This window comes from Borostomias antarcticus, assembly GCF_949987555.1.
Source record: "Borostomias antarcticus genome assembly, chromosome: 23".
Taxonomy (NCBI): domain Eukaryota; kingdom Metazoa; phylum Chordata; class Actinopteri; order Stomiiformes; family Stomiidae; genus Borostomias; species Borostomias antarcticus.
In genome coordinates, this window is record NC_140256.1 from 4416952 (window position 1) to 4435915 (window position 18964).

The window sequence follows — 18964 nt, forward strand, 5'->3', positions numbered from 1 at the left end:
ACTGAGCGATGGTCCACGCGCTTCCCTGAAAGCATGACATTGCCGAAGGGGGAAAAACACCATTTTATCATTCAGTGCCATTCGCACCCTCTCTCCCTGTCAAACATGCCATATGTCCCCGTCACAGGTCGTCCTGCTGGCTTATCGAGTGTGACAGGGCTATTCACACACTGCTCCCAATCAGACACCATCTCCTGCAGGAGGAAGGGGAAAAAAACGCTGCCACCATTGCACAGTGACGGGCTGTCAGGCAGAGCAGAGGGCAGCAACCTCCACAGGGCCCTGGCTGAGGACCTGCCAGCCTGGGGGAGGGTGGGGGGGCAGAGGCCAAGGGTTAGCTAGTTTTGGAGACACACACACACACACACACACATACATACATACAGATGCATGCCTGTGACACACACACACACTTCTTCATTCTTCACTAACTGCATAATGTCGTCAGCTGGGAAAACAGCTGGGTCGCGGACATGTGGGTATCAGACATGTGGATATTGGATTCAGTGCATTCCCAAACTCTCAACAAACCCCTTTTTTCGGTAAACAATCCTCTTGGAGAGTTTAAACCGAGGCTATGCTTTGAAGCCGTTTTAGTACACATGTTCTACGCCAGACAGCGAGGACACAAAGGCAGCGTGTGTACGGCTCACCTGGAAGTTTACACAGTGACTGAGGTCAGCGGTCTATTTTCCAAAGCAGCCGACCATGTCAGCCCCTTATGTTTCACGTCAGTCTGTGGCTACGTACAGGGACAAGTAGAGGACAATCAAACCCCTGTCAGGGACGGAAACCAGAGCTTTGAATGAGGAGATTGATTCTCCTCCTTCCTTGCGACCTGTGGCGTATGTTTACTTTGATGTTAGGGGGTCTGAATGGCACTCAGTCACTCTCCCTTAGACACAATAACACCGCAGATGCTGAAGTACTCAGCAAGCGAGCAATCAATTGAAAAGTAGCATGAAAATTACACGTATTTCCCTGATGATGATGATATTCATGGGGAAATAAATCGGGAGAGCAACGGCGAGAACAGAGGAGTGAGGCGACGAATCACCAGCTCTGTCACATCTTAAAAGGGGATGTCTCACCTTCAGTCTTAAAAAAAAAAGAAGAGAAGAGGCCCATTTTTATATGAAAGGTTTGTGTGAAATGATTGCTAATCTATGCAAAAAAGCAATCACTGACTCATTCATAATGCATGAGCATAGAGATAGCAATTTTGCAACGCTTTCAGATTATTAGATGTTATCATGAATGCAGCAGATGAAATATGAACACTCCTACCTGTCCCGCTGTAATTACATGAGTGCACTGGTCTAAACAGGCGGTGGAGGAGGGAGAGAGAGAGAGAGAGAGAGAGAGAGAGGGAGAGAGAGAGAGAGAGAGAGAGAGACATGAGGAGCACTACAGCACAAACCAGGACACAAGAACATAGCTACAGAGAGCCGGTGATAGTTTGATATCTGTTTCTGCCATTATGTGTCCACTTTCACCATGATTTATAAAGCGGACTGCTGTGTGTGGAGTGTAACAGCCTGCCATAGGGTTTTAATGCTCCATCCGTCACATTGCAGTGGCATGTGATTACATTCAGAGATCATCATCCACTCGGAGACACGCTGAGACTGTAGTCAATGAATTGGCTGCCATCCCAGGGAAAGACAGAATCCATTTCCTAATTCAAAGGCAGTTCAAAGTATGAATGTTAGATAAGCTGGATCTCAAATTAATGCAAATCTAATTTCATTTTAGATATTTTTATTCTTCATACACCAAAATGTAATTGCATTTAGTTATATTCCGGCATCTTCTACACAGTGGGATAGCTTGGCTGAATAATTTGCATTACTGTTTGGATGAATGTATAATGGTATTTTCGATTGAAGCCACAGAACTACTGAGATCAAAAGAGATGAGTTGCATTGATCAAACATTGCACCATTCACCCCAAATACTAGATACTATTCCAACATATACAAGTATAACGTCAATACCAAAGTATGTCAGATTTTGCGAGGTTGGTTCTTTTAACCATAACAGCAATGACACATCTGCTTTAGAAAGGAGGTGAATTCCATTCTGGTGTTTTTAAAAGAGCCCCATCCTCAACAGCCTTGAGATGCCCAGTTCCAGACAGACATACACAGGGAATAAAACCCAGACTCTGTACTTCTCTCATTCTTTTCAAGCAGCATAGACACCTGACGTTTTTAAACATCAATGTCAAGGTGTCTGGATTGCACCTGAAAGCCTTGTGAAAACCGCTGACAGCTTTCATGCTTTTACATTCCAAGCAACTTCGCCATAAGGGATTTGTTCTTAAAACGGGGCACAGCGGGGATGAGGGGTGGAATAAAAATCAATGAGGCTCTTCAGAGGCAACAAGAAAACCAGAGCCTTAGCCTGCAATTAAACAAGCGAGCTCCTGGCAGTCAGGGATGACATACTACTGTGCAGGTGCCCTCCACTTCACAGAATCAATTACGGGATCGATACAATGACATGATACAATCCCATGATGAAATGGTATGTGGAGTCGCTCTGCTTCGACGTGCGGTTCAAAGCTCTGTATGGTAATATAGCTTTAGCCCTAAAACCACAGGACAAAGCGTCTTACTCACCGCTCTGAAGTCAATGATTCCTTTTTCCTAATCAGAAATCGTCGACTGAGTGTGGGAGCCATTGACGAAGAGCAGAGCCTGGAGTCTGAGTGTTCAGGCTAGGGTACATGTGAGGAGTTCTGTCACAGTTTGCTCCAGACGTTGCTGCTTTAATGGGGTCAGCAGACCCCTGCTTTTACCCCGGCTAGCCTCCCCCTACCACCCCACACTTCCCAAAAGGGCACACTCCCTGCAAGAGGGTCACGGTGCCTCTAATGATTGAGAGGGTCTGTGGACCCAGGAGGGGGTCTTGCAGGCTGATGTTGCCCCTGGCTGGGGGCTTGATGGGGTGGGAGCTGATAACCATGGTCCACTCCCCTGCTGGCACGCACACTTCCTGCTGGGCCTGCTTCCCCTCAGCCCTGTCACCACTACCCACTCACCCAGACATAGATCTCTTCATATTTATGCTAAGTAGGCACATGGAAACATTATGCACATAAATTACCACACAGGCCACATTGCTGTCAGAGCCCTGTAGGTTGTGGTGTAAGAATGCCCAACTAACACAGATATCTGGATATGATTTGCAAGGAATGTGCTGGCATAGCCAAACCCTAGTAATGACCATCAGCAAAGTGCTATTCAGATACTCCTGACATCTATACCATCAGTCCACAGGGAGACCAGAGAAATTGTGATCATGACCCATCATCAGCGATCCCTCTATGGAGAGTACGATTGCGCTCCTGTTTAATTCAAACCGTGATCATCTGTGACACAAACAAAAAAACGAAAGTATTCTCAAGTCTCCTCTTCCCCCTGGGAGAGCACTTTATGGCTTGCCTACTGTTTTCATTTCAACCCTCAGGTGCTGACATCCTCCCTCCTATCCTTGAACCCTTTCCCCTGCTCCCTGTTATCTGGAATAACGTCATAGTCTCCATAGAATCTATTCATCAGAGCAGAAAGAAGCTCGCGTTGACATTGATAAAAAACCTAAAAACCATGTGTGCCTTGCAGGGGTGAGAGAGAGAGAGAGACGGAGAAAAGAGAGGGGCTCCCAGTGAAACGTCTCCTCCCTCGTCAATGCCATTCCAAGTGAAAAGCGCAGTGGTAATTAAATTCCAGCAGGGGTTAGGGAGCGACCATGCCGAGCTCTGGTGGGGGCTGCCATGACATAAAGATGACACAGTTCAGGGGGACAGAGGGGGCACCGGGCGGAAGGGTGACGAATGTCGCTCGTTCATTCACACTGCCTGAACCGCACGGCACCACTCGGTCTTCATGACATTTAAAAAACAAAAAAAGAAAATTGGAAATTCAAGACTCAAATATCCCCAGCTGACCTTTCCCTAAACGCGTGAGATCCTAGATAGAACAGGATTGTGTACGGCAGCGGAACTGGTGGAATGTTCTGGAATGATTAGGCCTACAGTGGGAGCCTCTGAACAAGAAATCATTTGAAGATCAAGGTTCAAGGTAGTTTATTTGTCACTTGCACAGAGACACAGTAAAACATGCAGAGAAATGAAGTAGATGTCTGTGTGTATACGTGTGTGTGTGTGTGTGTGTCAGCACAAATGTGAGTGTGCGTGACCCCCAGGACACTGGGAGCTGTTGATCCACATTAGAGGAGAGGTAATCCACAGGCTCCCAGGAAGGCCAGCTTCACACAGCCCTCACTCTCTAACTCTGCACTACGACCTCACGTGGAGATGCAATTAGCCTACTTTCCTGTTACAACTAGTACTTTGTGAGATATCAAATGCATTTAGTTACTTTTAATATTTTAAAAAGCCTTCTTGTCGACAATTCTTAATCATATTCTCAAATAAAATCAGCCGGGTATTTTATTCAAAGTTCTGAAATGATAAAGATTTATCATCTTTCAGCCTCTTAACAACATCCAGGAGTCAGTTCTTTGTTGGAAGACATTTGAATTCTGCAATTTTGCTGCCATCTACTGGACAAAGCTCACATCACACTGCATTGGAATAGTGACCAGCAGAACATCAGTGTCATCAGACCAAGAAATGCAACTCATACTATAAAAACAGTATGTTTTTGTAGAATTGTAAACATCTAATTTATCCAAGGAAGGGTACTGTGTAATAGCTAATACTGAAAACTAAGGGGGATTATTCTATAAATGTCCTCCTAATAGCATCAAAACCTCCACGTTATTACATGACTGGTGAGTTGCAAAGCTGTGAGCTGTAATTAGGGCATTTCAGCTGCCCCCTCTCTCCCAACTGAGCCTAAAGCACTTCTCCAGAAGCCTTATTCTCTTGCGAGGCGAGGGTGATCTGACTACTCTCCCGCTTCCTGTAGCGGGGGGGTGGGGCTCTGCCTCGTGCGTCTCCGGACCGAGGACATCTGGCAGCACACCTCCCACTGTTCAGTCCTGGCCAGAACAGACCGGGGGGGGGTCTTTCTCAGTAGCTCTTCAGAAGCTCCAGGACCTCCTCCTTCACGGAAAGCGTGGAGTGCTGCAGCACGCCAGGACCCCCTATACTGGTCTCCCAGCAGTCGTATCCGCGGCCCCTCAGGTCCCCGATGGTGCTCTGGATAACCTCGCTCTCCGTTTCTACGAACACAAACACGTACGCAGCACACCGGCCTGGGTTAAACACAAGAGCAGATGCAGAGCTGGCTCGCACATCTGTGCACAGAGCCTCCGAGGGCCTGTTTTTATCTGCCAGGGTACTGTACCCCGAACGAGGAGGGCACGAGGGCCCTGCGGAGGCGGTGGACGGGGCCGGGGCTGGGTGAGGACTGCTGTGAAAGAGCTGAGCCTGCAAACCCCTCCGGCTAACAGAAGGCCACACTCCAGGGGGGGGGGGGGGTAGGGGGGGGGGGGGCAGTAATGATGCTGAACTTAACTAGGATGCTTTATTGAGTGCCTCATATATGTAAGCAGAGCGGCCGAATGGCAGCGAATGCCTCAAGCAGCTGAGCAACGTCGGAAGTTCTGGCTATGTTTTTGCCCACAAGTGAATAAGAGAAATGAGAAGAAGGCTCGAACACACTGACCTTGAGAACGGCCCAAAACCATAGGGTACTAAAGTTAGAAAAACAGTGTGGAGATGTGCTTACCGTAAGCAAGATCATAGGCTGGGTAAAATGCAGAGCGAACAGGACTATTCATGCTTAGGGCTAGCCTCCATAGCAGGAGCAGTGCAGCTGAAATACTTTGTTACTCACTCCTGTTGTCACTCAAATCAAAGTATCTACAGCTCAAAGCTGTTCTGTGCACATTGGGGAGGACAGACACTGGACTCGACAAATCAACGCTGCGAATTCAGACAGGTTCTCAGTCTGTTTGTTTTGTCAGAGACGGAGAGTGATAAACAGGATCCTCCTCGTCTGCCTCTGCTTTTTCTAGACACCATCTGCCCTTCGTAACCCGTCAATCACAGAGCTTCGAAAACACAAGGATGCGTGTGATTTAAGGTGAGGCGAACGTCACATTCTGACTATCTCTCCCTTAACGTATCGACACGCTGAAGCCGAAACCCACATGTGGAAAGTTAGAGTCAGCACACGAGAGGCATTTCACAGATATCTACATCACCTTAATGAGGTCATCATAACAGATACTGACAACCGGGCAAACAGCAGCTGTCTCACTGTTGAACCTTTAAAATTCACACGATAGATCCTCACCATCTTACAGCCTACTGCAGTGATGCGGTCGTGGACCGGCAGCTGAGTGTATCGTGTTCTTTTTGTTCAGTTGTGTTTTGTTATGCTATGCTTTTAAACCTGTAGCACTCGTGAGATTTTTAAATGAAAAGTGTAGTTACAAATAAAAATTTATTATTATTATTATTGTTATTGTTATTATTATTATGTGTGAAGGTACAGTAGATACCTGGTCTAAGCAGGGTGATGCCACAGCCCCCTCCTCCTGCGCCCGTCAGCTTGCTGTGCAGCCCCCTGGCCAGGGTGGTCTGGCACAGCGTGTCCAGTGCGGGGTGGCCCACCCCCAGCACATTCAGGTGGTGCTGGTTGATGTCGATCAGCTCCTGTGACCCAACGGGAGGGAACACCGTCATCTCTACTAGCTCGTGATCCTGTGACGCTAAGCCCTTTTGAGAACGGTTCTTCCAAGGTCGGCAATCCCAGGATTGAGAGTTTAATATATACAAATGTCTAGTTAAATTCCAAACTGATTTGGATAAGTGACTACTATGGTATGAAGCCCTTTATAGGTACGGTATGACAGATACTGGCTAACAACACCGTCTTTAACTAGACATAGCTATCGTTTGTTTAACGGCACTACCTCTAGGATGTTATAGTGCTCTGCTGTGGAGGAGTGACTGGTCATCTCTGACAGTGTCCGCTCGCAGGTGCAGGAAACGGCATCCACTGACTCCAGCACAGGCTTCATGATGGAGGGGAACTAGTCATGAGAGAACAGCACTGAATCAGAGAAGACCTCGACTGGAGAGTCATCCAGGCAATCAGCGACAACAGAAAACAACACTCACAGCACTCTCAATCTGAAGTTTACAGGATGTGCTAGGGCAACACATTACGCAGAATTATGCCATTTAAATATTCTTTCTTTGACAGATGTCTGAACATGCCTAATGATGGGTATAAATAGGAAGGGCAAAACAGCCTCTGAGTGCTGCTGATTGGAACTTCTCGATCCCGGCGGATTCGTTCCTGACGCGGCGGTTATCCGGGCCTCGCGGCGGTGCGCACACCTGCTGGTGTCGCCAAGGCAACGGCGCACAGGGGTGCGGGCTAAGAGCTTCATTTCCATGTTTTATGAAGGCGCTCAGTGGCTGGTCTCAGAGTGTCTTAGCCCAGCTCAAGCACCGGCCATTATATTAATTACAGGGCTGGGATGGAAGACATGGGGGAGGAAGCAGCCATTTAGTACCTTGTTAATTTTGTCCTTGACGCCCGCAACAAGTACTTTGGTGCTGCGGGGGACCTTAGTGTTCGTGAGTAGGATCCTTAACGTGGGCACCCTGGAAATTAAAAAACAATGAAAATAGCTTCACTCCAGCGTTGCTGTGGTTGCTATCCAGGTTGGGAATGTCAGAATGGCCATGGGCTCAGGACGTGAGAATGTTTTGTTACTTACAGGTGAAAATGAAAACATGTTAACGGTGGGCATCAATTACATTCATTACAAATGTTTATCCAGACATCGTATAGTACCTGCTCAAAGGTATAATCTTCCCAGAATGGTACCTTAGAATGCCACCTAAATAAAGTCAAAACAAAGTCAGGAACAGACATGATCATCAAAAGTATAATACAAAAGTATAATATGTTGTCATACTCTGGGTTATGAGGTGCATAGTGTTTATAAATGCTAGTGGTTTATACTGTACAGTGCATTGTGCGGTTGCATGTTGGCATAGCTATCCCTGCTAGGCACACGTATACCCCTTGGAGGCTAGGCTACCTCCTGCTCCAATTATACTTCCCTTGTGTTCTAAGTTCTCCCCTTATCTGTCTCCCTGTCCTAACAAAGACTACAAATTAAGAAATCATTTTGTTTTGAATGTATAGGTCATTTTGGTCTGTGGAGTTGGTGTTGTGTGAGTAGGAGAGGCGTTGCTCTTACCCCATGTTCCTACAGCGTTGTCCACCCCTGAGGGGTTCCCATGGATGATCCTCTCCCCCTGGAACGCCCACCTGTTGATCAGCTCCAGATCCTCCTCCCCCCACCTATCACACACACACACACACACACACACAGACACATAGACACACACACACACACATGCGCGCGCGTGCGCACACACACACACACGCACACACAGACACACACACACAGACACACACAGAGACACAGACACACACACAGACACACACACACACAGAGAGACACACACAGACACAGACACACACACACACACACACACACACACACACATTAACAGAATAGTAACACGCACAGGTTCTGACTTCAGGTTCTGACTACTATGCACTGGCTGATTGATAACCTACGGTCAGTCCTTGCAGCATACCTCTGATAAGTCCTGACCTCCAGCACATTCACTGATTCCTTCCTTCTTCCTGTTGTACTGATTACCTGGCGGTAGTGTCCTGGTCCTTCAGTGGGTAGGGTATGCCCCTGCTGGCGGAGAGCAGCGCTGCAGCCAGACACACGGAGAAGGCAGCGCTGGAGCCCAGGCCTGCTCCAGTAGGAAGCTCTGACCACACGGACGCCGTCAGGCTGGGCAGGTCGCTGACATGGACGGGAACCCGGAGGGACAAATATCACCATCACTGACACGCACAATTTAGTTGCTCTTCATCTGTACAATAATGCTGTAGTAAAATATTTAAATAACACAGTCGCGGCCTTATTAGACAAACATGACGGCCATGTCCGAGCTTTCCCGTCCAATAGGATCCGCCAGCGTGTACACATGTGGACGGAGTGCGAGCCACTCAGACTCGCTCAGCTGTCAGTGTGGGCGGCAGGCTGCTCGTGGGCAGACAGGAAGATACTCTAAACTAATTGTCCGGCCTCTCTCCCCAGGGACAAACACATCCAGACTTGTTAAGGGCTGCAACGTGGCCCGGTGCCAGACTCTCATTAGAGTCCGCCCTGTCAGAGCCCATCACCACCCCTCTCACACACGCCAGCGCCACGTCAACCCGGATTAGGCCGGCCTGTAACCTGCAGCCCTGATGTTCCTCGGCATCCCCCCCCCCCCACACACACACACAGAAACCCCCCTCCAGCCCCCCCCCCCCCACTGCCCCCACCAACCCCGGCATGGCGTCTTCACCGGACTCTGGCAGTGCTTCTGAAACTGACCCATCTGTGATAGTAACATCTAATATCTACACGGAGCACAAATGTATTTAGAAGACTGTTATTGAATTTGACTGTCCATTATGTTTCCTCAAGTTATTTAGTTATGTATCACAACTTGTTAGTCATCTGGGTATGACTCTTACCCTGATCCTGCAAACACAGACAGGTAGATGTAGAGGAAGGCCAAGGTGGCCATGCTGCGAGTATCCAGATTTCCATTCGACACACCAACAAAGTCACGTAGTCTGCCGACCAGCTCAGAATCCAGAGCATTCAGACTCTTCAGATCAGCTGTGAATCACAACAGCAAAATTCATACTGTACATCCAATGATTACACTTGGAATTATACCACAAGCCATACCTCTGCAATCTTTATAAGCCCTCTATGCATACAATTGTGAACACATGCATATATATACACGTTGATATACAGGTGCATCCCAAAGAATTAGGATATTGTGGAAAAAGTCCATTATTTTCAGTAATTTAATTCAACAATGACACTTTCATGTATTCTAGATCCATTACACAAAGTGAAATATTTCATGCCTTTTTTGTTTTCATTTATGATTGTACAGTATGTTCATTTATACACTCAATACGTGGGGGCTGCTTTTGCACAAATTACTGCATCAATGTGGAGCGTGGCATGGAGGCAATCAGCCTTGAAATATTTCACTACATGTGTAATGAATCTATAACATATGAAAGTTTAACTTTTTGAATTATACTACGGAAAATAATGAACTTTCCACAATGTTCTAATTCACTGAGATGCACCTGCAGTGTCACATGCTGCATGCATGTTTTCAACCTCACTCTCCAACTAGTATCATACTAGTTGGAGAGTGAGGTTGAAAACATGCATGCAGCATGTGACACTGCAGGTGTCATACTGTATGAGTCTAGTTTAGGCCCTGCCGTGGCTGGACCGTCCCTCACCAGCAGAGCCAGGTAGAAGCTGCTGCAGCGCGGTCACCTCCCAGCTCAGGAACGTGTCGATGTTCGGGAGGTTGATGCACACTTTGCCACTGGATGTGGGCTGCAGCCGTAGATATGTCCGCAGGTTTAAACTCACTGCCAGAGCCACCTACAACAGATGAGTGAAAGTTCTCACTTCTTGTTATCAGTTGATATCATAGTTTATTTATATTATTTTGTTTAGCTTGCAATTTAGGTTCAGTCATCTGCCTCTATGTCTCCAAAACCCATGAATATTGGTGCATACTGATGTAGGGTAACAGTTGAAGATGTAACAGACAATATACTAGGTAGTTAGATTGTCATCTGAATGTAATTTTCCCTCATGCACACATGTTAGCTATAGTTATTTCATTGACAACTTCCAATGGCTGACTGAGTCGAAGGTGGTGCTTACCTTGCCATGCACTACTGCGTGCTCTCCGTGGAGGATGACTTTCCCCGGGGCAGATACGATGCACTCCTTCAAATGCATTTGAATAATAACCTGAACCTGAAACAAAGTAAGGAAATGTTTATGATTTTATCTGATTGTAGGATAGGCAATCCATTAGCTAGCTAGCAATGTATGCATACCAATCAGGAAGAAGAGGGGTTCTTCAACAATTTTCGACAATCTTAAACGTTTGAATCTTTAAAGTCACTCTCAGAAGATAAAACCTAGCTAATAATGGAGCCGCAATACATAGAGGGTCTGTTAAATCCGACAATCTAGTAAAGTGACAAGGTCTTGAATCCAAATTACAACACTAGACAGCAAACTGTTATCACAGTGACAATCAGCACGCTTTAGCCTGCAACATCCTATCAGCGTTTGAGCTGATGTACATATCCCTCACTATCCAATCCACATCGCGCTCTCTCCGTCGTGCCATTGGTCGTGTGATGAAGGAACCACCCCACTACCTACGGGCGCTTCAGACGGACAAAAAGCACTGTTCTTGTCAATTGCTTGTTTATTACTGGATTTCTTGCTCTTCTAGCTAACATTGGACAGTGAAAAATAATTATGTCTTCAGTGATAATCAAACTCTTTAATCTACGCTACACCATACGGACGGGGACATGTCTAAGTGTTCATTGGACAAAAGCCTCAGTTGGACAAGAAAAAAGGTCATTGCAATGTTATTCTATCGCGTTTCTAGCTAACGTAGCTAGCAAGCCACACCAGTGGTTGACCGGCTTTAGCAACGCCATTCGAATCGTCAAGCTGGATGGCAAATAGTTCACATGCACGAAGATGAGTGCACATTTTCATATATTATCATCACATGTTCCTGGGTGGCTATAAAAGGCATGCAATTACAGTGCGTAATGACGCACAATCATTGCTTATTTGGCACTATTGGAGGAAGATGTGGAGAGAGTGGAAGAATTTAAGATTCAATTCATCAACCTTCCCTACAATAACTTCCATTTCACTGGGTTCTTTTTTAATCTGTTCTGTCTGGAATCAAATTTGTCGTCTTGTAGTCAGTAGACTAATGCGACACGTGAGCCAAATTACGGGTTGATTGTTTTGGCGTGGGGAGTGAGCGCGCGGTGTTAATAAATCCGAATATTTTTGCACGTAAGCGCTTCGTGTTTCTTAGGCCACTCTTTGACGTGAATCTTCCGCACAGTTTTATAAACGAATCCCCCGTGATTGTTGGAATTATATAATTCAACGCAAAGACAATGTAAACTGCTATACCTACTACTTCCAATGACTTCTTATCTTCTTTCATGAAAGCACGTCATGATAACGTGTCCGTCTGACTTTGTTTTACCTTACCCAGTTATTCAACTGAGGCAGACAGCAGAATCCCAAAAATATACACTAGAACTGGAGACAAAGGTGGGTTTGCCTGCCTTTACATGCTCTGAGACTCCAGTCACCGCATATACATCATTATTCTAAAAGAAAAGCTGTGCTGTTCCCATCTATAGGCTTCTCAAGCACATTCACTGGAGAGAGAAGACCAAAGGAGGATCACGTGTTTGAAGCATTGGGAACAGCAGATGAGTTGTCATCAGCTATAGGGTATAATTCAGTACAGTAGACAGTACAGTTCATAGTATTTATCTTTGAATCCTGCATAGGGAAAGTGCTTCACTGTTTTGTTGTCCTCTGCAGCTTGGCCAGAGAGTTTTGCATTGACAAAGGTCATACATTCACCGACCAGCTGGACAAGGTCTGAATAACTATAACAAATAACCTTTGACAATTGATAAACATGTATGCAATGCAATGTACACTTCATAGTTAATTTTGTTCACCCCACAGATTCAGTGTGTTTTACAAGATGTGGGATCAAATATTGCCACACCTCGGTCATCTGCAAGAGAAAGTCACATAAGTATATTAACATAATTATTAAATACATATTAATATTGTTTATTAATACATGCACATACATACATATTCATGTTGTGTAAAACATGTCTTCATTCATATTCAATGCAAGCTGTTCATGATGTAAATCCTCCCCTTTGTAAACAGAGAAAACCAAATTCAGCATCCAGCCAGTAGCAGACCTGGAGAGCTGGATTGATCAATTCACAGAGGAGCTTCCACCGCTGACTAACTTCATATTACCTGTGAGTCTGCGCACTCTGGAACCACACTACATTACAGAGCTACTTTGTGAAAACCTGTCTAAAGCCCTAACTTAATTATGGATACTTTGCTGACAGTAGGTCTTTTTGCTGACAGCGCATACAAATTGTGTACAATGGCTTGCTGTGCTGTCTACAGTGCTATGATCATAACTGTTTTTCAGTCAGGCGGAAAGAGCAGTGCAGCCCTGCATGTAGCCAGGACGGTGTGTCGGCGAGCTGAACGCAGGTCAGTTTCACCTAGAGCCAAATTAGTCTAGTCCAAGGACCATAAAACTATCCAATGACCTAATATTAACATTCTGATATTGACCCCCCCCCCCCACACACACACACACTCACACACCATTTTCCCACAGAGCTTGCTTTACTGATTGGAACATGTTCTTTTTCCAGTGTTGCTCCAATCGTGCGCTCAGGTGAAGCTGATCCTGATGTGGCCAAATTCCTGAACAGGCATGTACATCAACATATATAGATATAATAATAGATATATACTACTACTACTACTGCTGCTGCTACTACTACTACTACTACTACTACTACTACTACTATATAATGTTAGTATAATGTGTGCATAACATGTTCCCCTGCTGATAAACATCAATTTCACATTCTCCATCAGATTGAGTGACTACCTCTTCACCGTGGCCAGATATACAGCCATGAAAGAGGGGAACAAAGAGAGGATTTATAGAAGGCCTGAATGACAGGAGTGAGTGTTTCTATAGGACAGCTGGATTTACACGGACATGGGGTCGTTTGAGACCTTAAACTGGGTACAAAATCATGATTGAACATTTTGAATAAACACTTGTCCAAGTTGGATACTGTCCCAGACCCTAAATCCATTGCACTGAACATTTGATTAGCTGGGAGATCACCAATAGCAACACCTGGCATGGTAGGATCCACCAACAAACACTTATTATGTTACATATATATATATATATATATATATATATTACACAAACACATAATTGCAATTAATGCCAGAATTTGTTGTGTTTTGGGGAATGTAAGCACACTGTACCTTCTTATATATATAGATTTATTCTCCAGAATTGTATACCACAAAAGGCTTCAATAATGTTAATGATGTTAATGATCTATGTCAGAGATAAGGTAATTACTTGTTAGGTGCCTAGTGCATATCAACACAGCAGCACAAGGGTACTGAATGCCGCTTGGCTGCCAGGGCTATCCATGCTAGGCTACAGTATATCCATGGAACAAGACAGGCTTCCTCATCCCACACGGCTCTGCCATCACACCCCCACACTGTGTCATCACAGGATCTGGCACCAGCCGGGGCTGCTCCTGGACAGGCTGCTGGCCCAGGTCATCAGGGACAGATTGCGGTCCTCGTAGGGCGGGTAACGCAGGTAGGTGATGGGATCGATGCGCGTGCCTCTGAGCAGACATGGCTTCCTGTGAGAAAAGGTGTCAAAGCTGTAGCAGCCGTGGTAGGAGCCCATTCCGCTTGCACCTGTCACGTTCAAACACAGTCAGGGTTATTATCATGCATTTATTCGCCGCGGTGCTTAGAGGAAGCTAGGGATGCACCGATTGCAAAATTCTGGGCCGATGCCGATGTTTAAAATAACAATCCAGCCGATGGCCGATGTTTATTTTATTTAATTTTTATTCCCCCTTTTGTGCCAGGGAAACAAAGAAATGAAGTGTTTGGTTCCAAAATGCCGATTTTTATTTCACTTTAATTTGTAAGCAAACTACACGTGCATTTGCGTCGTTACGTCACGGATCTTCTCCGAATCTGCAGCTGGGTAGGCTACGTTTTGCAACAAAAAAAGACTTAATTGTTGCGACATAACATCGGCCACTACCATCGGTGAATGTCATTTTATTTGCCGATGGGCCGATGGCACTCAACAAGGCCAACATCGGCCGATGCATCGGTGCATCCCTAGAAGAAGCTCATCCGTAGGCCCTGGCACAGACAGTCTGGGGTGGAGACCTACGGTACTGTATTGGGTAGCGGATCTGGCAGGGACAGTAACTCACCCACTCCCCCAAAGGGAAGGACCACCATCAGACTCTGAAGGATGCTGTCGTTGGAGCAGAAGCTCCCGCTCGAGGTCTCGCTCATCAGCCTGAAAGTGACCTGCAGGGCAGGGAGGAGGGAGTTGAGAAGCGTGAAAAGGCTATGCAGAGTGGCTAGGCCTTTTTTTTCTGTAAAACTACTGAATAACAATGTGTTACTCATTGTAGGCATGTGTAAATATGCAGTATGTGTGACTGTTTGTTTAAACAGAGTAATATGCCATTCACCTTACTGTTGCTAGAGTAAGCATACATGCAGAGAGGTTTCTCCCTCTGATTAACGAAGGCGATGGCCTCATCCACACTGCTGACCGTCAGGATGGGAAGAACCGGGCCGAACACATCATGCTGCATGATGGGGTCTGAATCTATCACGTCCGTCAGGATTGTTGGAGCTTCACATGCAAAGATGAGGACACAAGACATTTCAAATGATCATAAATGTACATGGACTAGATTTTAGTTACAGTAGGTAAAGAAAGAACAAAACACTGTTCCCGTCAGCTACACTTATATATGACCTATGTATATATTACCTATGTATTTCTCGGCCTCAATCACCTGGCCGCCCACAGCCACCTTGCCAGACCTGGCGAGCAGGTCCCTGGTGCGGTTGAAGCTCTCCAGGTTGCCAATGCGGCCAAAGCTCCTGGACTCGCGGGGGTCCGAGCCGTAGAACTGCAGCAGGCAGAGGCGCAGGGCCTGCAACAGACGGCTTTGGGCCTCCTCGTGGCACAGGACATAGCCTGGTGCCACCACGCTCTGCCCGGCGTTATGGAAGCGTGCCCAGGCAATGCGTCGCGCCGTGGTGTTGATGTCACACTGCTTGTCCACGTAACAGGGATTCTTGCCACTCAGAACCAGGGTGACGGGTGTGAGGATGCGGGCTGCCGCCTGGGCCACCCTGATCCCCTCCTCCCTGATTCCTGGAGAGGGACAGACATGGGCCATATACGTGGTGATTCAACACAGCATATACTGTACAACTCCTCATAATGTACTGTAGATTAACAAACTGATTCATGTAAAATGGTGACGATCACATCAGCTCTCAGCTAATCTGTACCTGTGAAGAAGACATGATCGAATTTGAGGTCCACTATATCAGCCAAGTTAGTCACTCCTGCAAGGATCACATGGAAGCACTCCTTTGAAGAGAACAGCAGAGTATGTTAGCGGAACTGCCAAGTTCAGACAGCCAATATGAACCACCTAGAAAAGAGCATCCCCTCCAATACCGTAATTATGAGATAAATAGTTACAATTATGAGAAAAAGACATAATTATGAGGTAAAAAGTTGGAATTATGAGAAAACTAATAACTAGATAAAAAGTCTGAGATTTTAAAAATCGAAATTATGAGAGTCATAATTATGAGATAAAATTGAGATTATGAGATGGAAAGTCATAATTATGAGAAAAAGTTGTAATTATGAGATAAAAAATCGAAATTATAAATTAAAGTCATAATTATGAGATAAAAAAAATTTGGATTATATATCATAGTTATATTTTTTTAAATCTCAATTTCAATTTATTATCTCATAATAATTATGACTTGCCATAGGAATATTTTTTATCATCAAGGGTAAAAAAAAAATAAAAAAAAAATCTTTTACTGGCAGAAATGGGTTAACATAGTCATTTATAAAAAAAATAACAAAACAAAAAAACACAGAAAAAGGGCACTTCAGTAGGAGGACAAAACAGCAGGTGCTCAAGCCCCCTCTGAGGATCTGTGTAACTCACATTGTCGAGGTAGGAGGGGAGGAGACGGTGCAGGAGCTCCGCAGTGTGAGAGCTATGCTCTGACGGGTTGATAATGGCACAGTTTCCTACCAAGACAAACACATCGGCATGTAGTGATGTAACAATGGCATGAACAAAAGGCTGAGTGAGTGCATGCTCCGTCTTTACCTGCAGCGATGGCCCCCACGAGGGGAACCAGACAGAGCTGGACAGGGCTGCACCAAGCCCCCACGATCAGCACAACCCCCAGCGGCTCACTAACCAGCATACAGTCGTCCAGCGTGTAGGCCTACACCAGTGAGAGGAATGCAGGAAAGAGGGGCTCAAAATAAGCAGCCAACAGAGAGAACTCTAGTCACGGGTAAAGCCTGGGTAGTCATCATCAGTTGACAGGCGGATAATAGAGGAGGAACAACATTGTAAGCTTGAAACAGAGAAAGCCTGCCAAGATCCCACTACTAATCTCAATCAAGAGAACATCTCCGCTGTCTCCCCGGAACAAAGCAATGCATTGTGTGGAGGCTGCTGGAGTATTTCTTTGTATTATGTTATAAAATGATTTTAGGAATATATTTAGATATTCTATAGCAGAATTTCCCCACCTAGAAACCCACCCACACAATCTCACCAGGTTCCTCTCCACCCGCTGTGGCTCCATCCACTTCTTGAGGTTATTGATGGCATGAAGAGCCTCATTCTTCACCAGGATCAGCTCTGACATCACCGTCTCAAACCGCGGCTAGCGAAACACAGCACACACCCAAGTCTAAAGAACACATTCTCTTTGTAATATCTGACTACAGCCAGAGTGATCGGACATTCACAGCAACAACCTGGAGTATTGTCCCTGTACTCCCACCTTATGGAGGTCCCTTCCAAGTGCTTCCACAAAGTCACCCTCGTGCTCCATCAGCATGCGCACTATGGCCTCCAGCTGGGCCTGTCGGAAGTTCTCCTTGAGTGTGCGGCCGGACTGGAAGGCAACTCTGGCCCTCTTCAGCAGCTCCACAGACTCCAAAGGATGGGTCTTCAAACAGATCTCACCCAACTTGGGCCTGCAGAACACAAGACAAGCAGACCAGTCAGTTGTTCACTGTAAACCTGCCTTACAAATGTGGCAAGCTAATTGCAGATTCAGAACTTTGAACACACCTTATACTTTTTAACCTATGCTACTGTACATCCATATCAACTGAAACAAGTGTGAATGTGCCCCTAAGATGGCCATTCCTCTGAGTCTTGCATGGCATGGTCTTGTTTTCCCACTTATGTTCCTTCTACGGTAATTATGTTAGTCTCTCTAAACTACCTTAATAAAGTTAGCAGTCTGGTGAGTGTAGGCCAGCCCCCAGTAGAGGACAAAGGGAATCAGAATAGATGCAAGAAATTGATTAAATTATGTCCAAAATAAACCCACAATTGATTTGAGTCATATGATAATCAGCAAAGAAAGGAAAAAGTGAATACTTAACACCAATTCTGCGACTATTTACAATCGTCACATTTTATATGAATTCGATTAATATAAGTTCTTCAAGAATGTTTTAGAAATTTGTCCATCATAAACAGAGTGTATTTTTGTGTCATCAAAGTTTTGAGGGCACACTTACCTGCGCAAAGCTTTGAACCATCGCGCTGGAGAAGGACTTGGTGGGCTACTCATGATTCACTGATTCACGGAGTCCAGAGATCTTAATAAAAATTAGTCTTTAGTAGTTGTTTTCCCCCCAATTGGCATTAAAACTCTGCTGGCGATGCAACTGCGCTCAAGTGCAGCCCGAGCAGGTTCAACTAGTGGCTCGAGCATGCGCAGTAACAGCATAAAGCCACAGAACTTCAGAAAAAATGTGAGAGAAAAACGGATGTGTGGATATCCCATGGATGTATTAATTGAATAGCCTATAGGGATATCCTCACACACATAACTGTCCATTTGTCAGCCCAGAGCTGCACTGATTAAAACTAAAATTGACGTTTTATTCCGTTATTTTCTTCAACTCTGCTGCTGCATTGCTGCACTGAATAGATTAGATAAATTCTGGATCCGAATCAACAGGTGCAAGAAATTAGAAAAATCACGTGATCACGAGCAATAACAGGCCATAAACCTACTGTACTGTATCAGGTAAATGCAAAGAATAAAAATAAATAAAATATACACGCTT

At 45.5% G+C, this 18964-nt stretch overlaps 3 protein-coding genes across 3 annotated transcripts; 1 reads left to right on the plus strand and 2 right to left on the minus strand.

The window, feature by feature from the left end:
• Window positions 1-4960: 4960 nt before the first annotated feature.
• On the minus strand, window positions 4961-10863 carry mvk (mevalonate kinase; the record flags this gene model as incomplete). The annotated part of the gene is made up of 10 exons (XM_084457199.1): window positions 4961-5193; window positions 6481-6634; window positions 6895-7014; window positions 7504-7594; window positions 7788-7833; window positions 8200-8303; window positions 8671-8826; window positions 9549-9696; window positions 10350-10497; window positions 10786-10863. The coding sequence occupies 10 exons, from the start codon at window positions 10861-10863 to the stop codon at window positions 5042-5044; spliced, it is 1197 nt and encodes a 398-aa protein (XP_084313325.1). The 3' UTR covers window positions 4961-5041.
• Window positions 10864-11371: 508 nt separating this feature from the next.
• Window positions 11372-13696, plus strand: mmab (metabolism of cobalamin associated B; the record flags this gene model as incomplete). Its single annotated transcript, XM_084457432.1, has 9 exons — window positions 11372-11501; window positions 12167-12225; window positions 12318-12411; window positions 12505-12562; window positions 12655-12727; window positions 12871-12968; window positions 13151-13215; window positions 13383-13442; window positions 13612-13696. The coding sequence occupies exons 1-9, from the start codon at window positions 11398-11400 to the stop codon at window positions 13694-13696; spliced, it is 696 nt and encodes a 231-aa protein (XP_084313558.1). The 5' UTR covers window positions 11372-11397.
• Window positions 13697-14275: 579 nt separating this feature from the next.
• aldh3b4 (aldehyde dehydrogenase 3 family, member B4) lies at window positions 14276-18462 on the minus strand (the record flags this gene model as incomplete). The annotated part of the gene is made up of 10 exons (XM_084457198.1): window positions 14276-14475; window positions 15012-15111; window positions 15279-15445; window positions 15587-15976; window positions 16117-16198; window positions 16800-16885; window positions 16968-17088; window positions 17428-17538; window positions 17659-17854; window positions 18410-18462. The coding sequence occupies 10 exons, from the start codon at window positions 18460-18462 to the stop codon at window positions 14276-14278; spliced, it is 1506 nt and encodes a 501-aa protein (XP_084313324.1).
• Window positions 18463-18964: the final 502 nt, after the last annotated feature.